Below are 7986 nucleotides of genomic sequence, written 5' to 3'. Positions count from 1 at the left end.
CCAAAATCCAAAATCTGAAATCCGAAATCCGATATCCGAAGTCCGAAATCTGAAATCAGATATACGAAAACCGAAATCCAAAATACGAAATCATAAATCCAAAATCCAAGACCCAAAATCAAAAATCCAAAATCCAAAATCCAAAATCCAAAATCCAAAATCCAAAATCCAAAATCCAAAATCCAAAATCCAAAATCCAAAATCCAAAATCCAAAATTCAAAATCCGAAATCCGAAATACGAAATCATAAATCCAAAATCCTAAATCAGAAATCCGAAATCCGATACACGAAGTCCGAAATCTGAAATTTGAAATCAGAAATTCGAAATCAGATATACGAAATCTGAAATCCGAAATCTGAAGTCCGAAATCTGAAATCAGAAATTCGAAAGAACCGAAATCCAAAAGCCAAACTTCGAAATCCAAAATCCAAAATTCGAAATCCGAAATCTGAAGTCCGAAATCTGAAATCAGAAATTCGAAATCAGATATACGAAAACCTAAATCCAAAAACCAGCATCCGAAATCCAAAATCCAAAATCCAAAATAGGAAATCCGAAGTCCAAAATCAGAAATTCGAAATCCAAAATCCGAAATCCAAAATCCAAATTCTGAAATCCGAAATCGAAGGTGCACGTCGATTTCGAAATCGTCGGTAGCGTTTGCCGTTATTTTATTGATCGGCTGCGTCGTCTTCGGAGTCACACTGAATGCCATTTATGTACCCGGCGCGAATCGATATGGTGATTTTTAATAGCGTGTATATCTTCAGAAATTTATTCTAAAATTATTCTTCCACAAGAAATTCCAAACGTGCCTATGAGTGATCAGAAGCAACTGAAAAAAACTGAATCCAGAAATTGGAAAGGATCAGAGCGAAATATCATACAAAAAAAAGCATCACATGAATAAGCGAAAGTCTTACGTAAGTAATAAATATTGCATCGTGTTTTTGTATGAACAATTGAGAAGTAAAATAAATGAAGTTTTTGAAAGCAAATTATTTTCAATTAGGGTACTGTCGTGTTCGTACTGAATTTTGAAAAAAAAAATGTTTTCGGGGATTTTTGCATTACGGGAAAGTCAATTAGAAATAAAAAATGTTTTTGGCATTGTACGCCATCGAACATCAAATTAATATGACTCTCTCGCGTTCCATTTCTGACAGGAGCCACGAAAAAAAATAGACCAGCTAATCTGAACCTGTGCGGCCCATAACACTTCGAGAATGTTTTCTGGGACACACATTAAACCACTCAATCAAGATTGGTCGCAATGTTTTGGCGTTCATAATTGCACCCCCCGCGGTGAGGCGGTCCGCTGCTGTTTGTTACCTTCTGCAGTGCCTCCCACCCCCGACGCCGGCACACATCTCCATATAAATGCCATTTGTCCGAAACTTTAATCACCACTCTCAGCGTGCAACCGAGGCAAGAAAATACATCCTAAATTGCCGAAGGGTCACCTAACGGGCGCGAAAAACATCAACTGTATGGGCGCAATAAAAATTAAGATATTTCCATTGTTTCGGACCGGACCGGCCCAAGGCAGCCGGGCCACGAAATCGTTCTCATAGTCGTCATCAAAATAAAAAAAAGCAGCACCCTGGGAAAACAATGACCATATAAAGATACCTCCCCTACATATACATATTCATTTCGGTTGTGGTAACATTTTGGCATTTTTTGTTTTTGGTTTTCGGGAAAAATCTGCACCCACATCCCACACCACTTGAATTGCGCTTACGTCTCACACTCGAGACGCTCGCGGTCGCATTAAGATTAGGATCGTAAAACGAAGTTTGTCCGCGATATCATCTCCATTTCGTCTGTCGGCGATTCGGCGGACCCATCCGCGGCACGATGTGTAGATTTTGGGTGGCGGAAAATTCACCGTTAGAGCCACATTTTAGACGGGAAAATTTTCAGTGGGACACCCGGCGAGGCAGGCGGGAGGCAGGGACGTTCATATTCTTTTGTTTTCGGATTACGGCGGGAATCGTTAATGATCCACATACATATACGCGAGAGACACATCGCAACCGATGGATGGTCTCGCAACGCACAATTAATGCCCCGAAAAGAAAAGCAAACGTTGAAACATTCATATTTTGCACCTTAATATATGTGAGAAAAACGCCGAATTATTCCGGCCCGGGCCGAATGCGTGTGCCGTCGCGCTTACGTTCGGATTGCGTCTTCGGCTTCGAGAGTGCGGAAAAGCCGTTTCACTTTGTTTTCATATGGGAATGTGTCCGTTTGTGCGGCAATTGGACCACGCTTAGTGCGGTCGCGATCCGTGGGACCCCCCGCCGCTTCGCTCCGTCGCATCGAGGTGGAAATTCATATCAATTAAAATTGTAAAGAGACTACCGTGCTTGCGGCTCGAGGGGCAGTGAATGGAAGGCCAACGACTACTGGCGCAGCGCTGCGTCGGGTAAGTCGCCGATAAGCAAAAGCGGAGTCGCGGTTTTGGGCAGTCAGTACTCGGTGTTATAAATTATTAATCATTCATTTTTCGGGGCCGAAGTGGTTCGCTTGATGGGAACGAGTGTGTCATCGCCGGTCCGTCCAAGGTGCTCGTTCGGAGCGGTAATTACGTGAGAGCGACGACGGATTCATATTATAAATTGACGGAGAAAATATGTGAGATAAATTGGGCTGAATGGATGAATCGCATTAGTGGAAGCAGACTTGAGTTTCGTCGTTGGTTAGTTAATGCCAATGGGTCTTCTTACGGCACACAAAGATGTTTTGGAATGAAAGAATACATTTGAAGCTAAGTGAGTGTTTATGAATTGATCATTGGAAATGTTTCCCGTATTGGCCAGCACAGTAATAGTGACCACGAATGAAGCAAATATAACTTCGGATCCTGTATCAGGTCATAAAGAATATTTATAAGGTATCTCGAAAGCTTCAACAAAAATTGCTTGTTAAAGTTCCTCAATTTGTGGTCATCCCAATTATTTGTTTCCTTATGTTCTCAAAACATTTTCCATCATACTTTTTCTGAACAAAAGTTTTACACTGTAAGTGTTCACGCGAAAAGTGGAAATGAAGAATAAGAAATTCAAAGTAAGAAGTGAAGTAAGGAGATTCTATTTTCAGTTTTCATTTCTATCATTTTCATTTCCTCTTCTGATTTCTAGCATCTAAAGTTTTATTCCCTTCTTTTTTGATGCTACGAAAAGTGAGAAGTAAACGATAGAAAAACGATGAGACAAACTAGAGTAGAAAGAAAATAAATAAAAAAATAAGGAGAAACAAGAAAACACGAATATAAAAAAGACTATAGGTAGAAAGAGGAAAGAAAAAGAAATTAGAAAAGAATGAAACAAACAAAGGAAATGAGAGTAAGGAATAAGGTTAAAAAAATTAACAAAAAAAAGAAGTAGAATTTAAAAAGGAGAAAATAGATAAAAGAAGACAAGAGAAAGATGAATGTAGAGAGATGAATGTCAAAGAATGCATAAAGGAAACGAACGAGCGAAGAAGCAGAAATGAAATAAAGGTACAGGAGTAAGAAAGACAAAAAACGATAAAAAAATAGCGATTTAAATAAGATGGACAAAGGAGAAAAACCCAGGAAAGAAGGAGAAAATATTGAAAAAGAAAGAAGAAGAATGAAGGAAGAAAGAACAAAGAAGAGAGAATAAGAAAAATGGGAAGAAAGAAGTTAAAAGGAGAAAGGAGAACAAAAGAAGGAAGAAGAATAAAAATTTCAGGATTTTTTTTAACTATTCGGTCAAACGGCATTCAGCCAAACGATCCGTTCGGCCAATGCAAATATATAGATGGCGGCGTAACGTCAAAACTGTTGGTGGTGGCGGCGTGGCACGGCGACGCACACCTTTAAAGTTAAGTAGAAAGAGGGAAGGACTGGATTGGAAAATATAGTGATAAAGAATTGGGGAAAGAAGCAATAAAAAATAAGGAAGAAAGAATAGGAAAGCATTAAGAACGAAAGAGAAGAATAGATCGACAAAAGCGAGAAAGCCAAGAAAAATATGGAGAAAAAATTGATTAGAATGGATATAAAAGAATATTAGTGGTGAAAAAATTTAGTAGGGAAGAGGAAGAAAACAATTAAAGGAAGAGGATAGACAATGGATAGAGATGGAAGAAGAATGAAGAAAAAGAAGTGGAAGAAAATATAAAGAAAACCTAACAAGAAATTTGAAAAAAAAAAACACAAGGAATAAAAAAGAGAAAGTGTGAAGATGAAGAAGAAAGGATCAGAAAAATAGAGGAATAATTAACAAACAAAGAAAAACCTCAATAATACCCAAGGATTTTCTCAAAAAAAATCTCCTTAAGTTCCTTTTCTAAAAAAACCTTTTAAATAGGAGGGTCCGAAACAAGTTGGGACGTCTGGCAAAATTGATTATTTTGAAATGTGTCAAACCCAGAATTTCAATTCTTAGATTATTTGGAAAATTCACCAAAATGTATGGCCATGAATATCAATAATCAGAAAATTTTAGGTTCCGCAATATGTTGGGACGTCCGAAAAATTAGAATATTTTTGAAATATATTATTTGAAGCAATCTGCAAATAAATATAAATTATGATTTTTATTTGGTATCGAATTTGGTATTGCGGCAACGCTACGCCTAAGTATGAAATCTGTCATTAATTGAGGATTAAAAAATGCACTCTGCAGACTAAAACGAAACGCAGAAATGAGACACTCGTAAATTTAAAATGATTCGCAGAAATTCTTTCTTGGTAAGACGTTGAAACATTGTCTGTCGAATGGCTGTTGAGATGCCGGAATAAAATTTCTTAAAACGAACTGGATAACAAAATGCGTTTGTTAGCGGACATTTTAGTTCACCAATTTGTATCTTGAACTTCTCTTTAAGATGTCATTACTGTTCCAATATTTCTTAAGAAAATCCTGAAAAAAAATGCACTTCCATACAAAAAATACTCACTGTGCGGCGGTGTCAGCGTCAGCGACGAAACCGACGGCATGTGCGGAAAGGACAGCGGCGAGTGCGGCGGTCTCGGCGCCCCACCGCCGTCCGATTGGTTGAAGAACGGCGGAAAATTTAGCGTCGGGCTGTGCAGAAAATCCTTCGGGCCCAGTCGGCCCTCCTTGCCGGGGCCCATTCCGAGCGAACCGCCGGCACCACTGCCGCCATCCCGACTGGATCCGTTTCCCATTCCCCCCGGGCCGGATCCACTGTTGTTGTTGTTCTTACTGCTACTGCTATTGTTGTTGTCGCCGTCCGGTGTGAGGCCCGGTGGTCGCAGTTGGGGCGAGGAGTTCCGGTGCGAAAGATGCGCCAGCGGGTGCTGATGGGCGGCCAAGGCCAGGTCCATGTGGTCTAAAAAATGGGACCCGTCGTCGTCGCCGAGCCGCTCGTCATCGCGGTCCTCCAGTTTGACCCGTTTCTCCGACAGGGAGAGGCGTGACGGAGGATTGTTGTTCAGATGAAACGAAGGTGGAGGCGATAGGGAACTCATCGAACGGACCAGCGACGAGCGATTCAGGTGCCGGATGTCTTTTAACGAGAGTCTACCAATTGTGGGTTCCGGGGGGCTGTCCTTCAAACTCGATGGATCCGATAGCCGAGAGCTGCCGTCCTTGTGCGAATGGGAGGAAATGTTTCCGCTGCTGGAGCTGCTACTAGAGGATGAGGATTTCTTCATACACAGGTTCTCGGGACCTTCCATTCCGGAAAGACTGGCCGTTGAAGCGGTCGAGTTGTTTTTGCTGTCTTTTTCGTTGTCTTCCTCTTTGCTTGGCGTTTTCTGTGGGCTGGAATCCTTTTTGTCATCACTTTCGCTTCTCCGAATGATTTCTTTGATATCGTCATCCTCATCGTCCTGTTCATCGTCATCTTCGCGGTCAATTTCGTTGTCTTCGTCCTCCTTATCGTCGATACAGGGTGGAACGGGGCTGGTGGGTTTACTGCTGAGATCTTGAGGGGCACAGTCACCTGATCGGCGTCTTGGGCGAGCCTGCTTTCGGCGTGGCATTGGAGATGTGCAGAGATCCGGATTGGTCAGGTTCAGAGCAGGGTCGGCGAACACCTGCGGTGGCAGCAGGAGCTTTGGTGTGCTGGCGCTCAGCATGCTCGTCGCCGCGGGGTTCGGGTGCGAGTGGCGGGCATGGTGGTGGTTGAAGTTTGGCGACGGAAGTGACGGCGAAGTTGGCGATATTAGTGAGGAGTCCAATAGGCTAAAGTCCTCTGGCGACTGCGCTGGAGTCGGTGTATTTCCTGCTACTGGGTGATCGACTAGTCCACGAACTTGAAGGGATTCTCCCGCTTGAATGAGCACCGAGAGCCGTTCCTGGGGAACGCTGATCTCACCGCGGTACATAAAATCGACAATCGCTTGCACCACCCATCCGCGGAAGTCTTTCAACACTATCACAGGATGCTTGCAGGGAGTTTCGGAAAACACTCGTTGAAAGAAGGGCGAGCACGCCGATAGGACGACCTTGTGCGCCCGAATGCTCGTCTCGGCACAGACCAGCGTGACGTCAACGAGAGTTTTGGTTTGCAGCAGAGTGTCGAACGCCCGCAGAATGTGGTTCTGGTGGTTGTTCCACCGAAGACTGTAGTGCTCCTGGTCCGTCATGATTTCGTACTTTTCTTTCATCTGGCCTTTAGTCAGGCAGCTGCATGCGCGACAGTTTGCGGAGGGTCTCGTTCAGAAGACGATGTCGCTCGGTCTGCAATGAGAGAGGAAAAGGGAAAACTGTTTTACAATGGCGTGAAATCGATCAATGGCAGCAATGTATCGCGTTAGTCGAGGAAATGAAAACAAATTGGATAATGACTTTAGGTAACTGAGCGAACCGTTTTGCGAGAAAAGTTTTTCTTCGCAACGCGGAGCAGCTGGAAATCAAAACCATGAAACCCGGGTAGCGCTTTAATAGCTCAATTTTTCAATTTACAAGGCAAGCATGCACCGTAATTTGCCTAACACGAATGCTTCAGCTATTTAGCGAATGGCACACGCTTCTCGGTGGCAATAAAACCCACATGCAAAGAGCGCATATATTCCTCCCGCAGTCGACAACCTTGCGAACCATTAGGATCAGCGTGTTTACCCTTAAGAAGAAGGAAAAAAACCACGGACAGGTCGCTTTCCAGACGAAGAGTAGCACCACGGAAAAAAATATTCAATTTATACCTTCCCCATCCTCGGAAGTTGGGCGGCGTGGTTAAGCGACTTCTGCTGCTGCTGCTGTTGCTGCCACAGTGAGATCCAAAAGACGAAACGAAGCAAGCAAGAAGGCAGTGACAGTGAATTTCAATTTTGTTCCCAGATTTTGCTTTTCGTTTTTCCACTAAAAAAAAAGAAGTTTTCTCTTCTTAAAGATCCACGACTGGATGCTCCTCCCCACCATCATCCAGCGGTGGGTAGCAGACTGTTTTGGACTCGGTGTCGCATGGTGGGGTAGCACTCCGGACAGCAAACAGTGCACAGTCTCGCGGTCTTTAGTGGTCCCATTGGACGGAAAACTTTAATAATGTTTACCCTGATGAATGGTGACGCAGCGATGACGGATGTTGTTTTGGACTACCTAGGAAAGTTTCGAGTTTTTCTCAGGGGAGAATCGATCGCTGAAGAGACTAATAACAATTTTGTTTGGAGTCGAATTATTAGTTTTGGCCTAGTCATAAACTTTGGAATATTCAATCTGACGACAATTGATCACATAATTTTGATTTGAATGATTTTTTACCGGAATAATATTCAAATACCTAGTTCAAATTTTTCGAACAAATATTGCTCGGACCAGGACTTAAACATTTAATTAAGCAAAAACTCAAACATTGCAAAAGGTTTGACGTTTGTTCAAAGGATAGTTTTTAAAATGACAAATTTATTGATTATTGTATAAATGAGAGGGGTGGGACACATCTAGATTGACTATTCAATGGTTATCGAGATTAAGGAGATATTTTAGATCAGTGTACTTTCATCAGATTTTTCATATTGCATCTTTTTTTCGAAACG

General features: G+C 42.4%; 1 protein-coding gene across 1 annotated transcript in view; it reads right to left on the bottom strand.

Annotated features, from left to right (window-relative positions):
• Positions 1-4940: 4940 nt before the first annotated feature.
• LOC134203575 (protein jim lovell-like) overlaps positions 4941-7986 on the bottom strand; it is a gene marked incomplete at its 3' end in the record, with an annotated part of 49970 nt that continues 46924 nt past the window's right edge. Inside the window, exon 2 of the mRNA XM_062678441.1 lies at positions 4941-6691. Within this exon, the coding sequence (XP_062534425.1) occupies positions 4941-6618 (1678 nt within the window). The remainder of the gene's footprint in view (positions 6692-7986) is intronic.

This window comes from Armigeres subalbatus, unplaced genomic scaffold (genome assembly GCF_024139115.2).
Source record: "Armigeres subalbatus isolate Guangzhou_Male unplaced genomic scaffold, GZ_Asu_2 Contig1975, whole genome shotgun sequence".
In the NCBI taxonomy this organism is placed as follows: domain Eukaryota; kingdom Metazoa; phylum Arthropoda; class Insecta; order Diptera; family Culicidae; genus Armigeres; species Armigeres subalbatus.
Note: the sequence above shows the minus strand (reverse complement) of the source record. Positions and strands in the feature narration are given on the sequence as shown.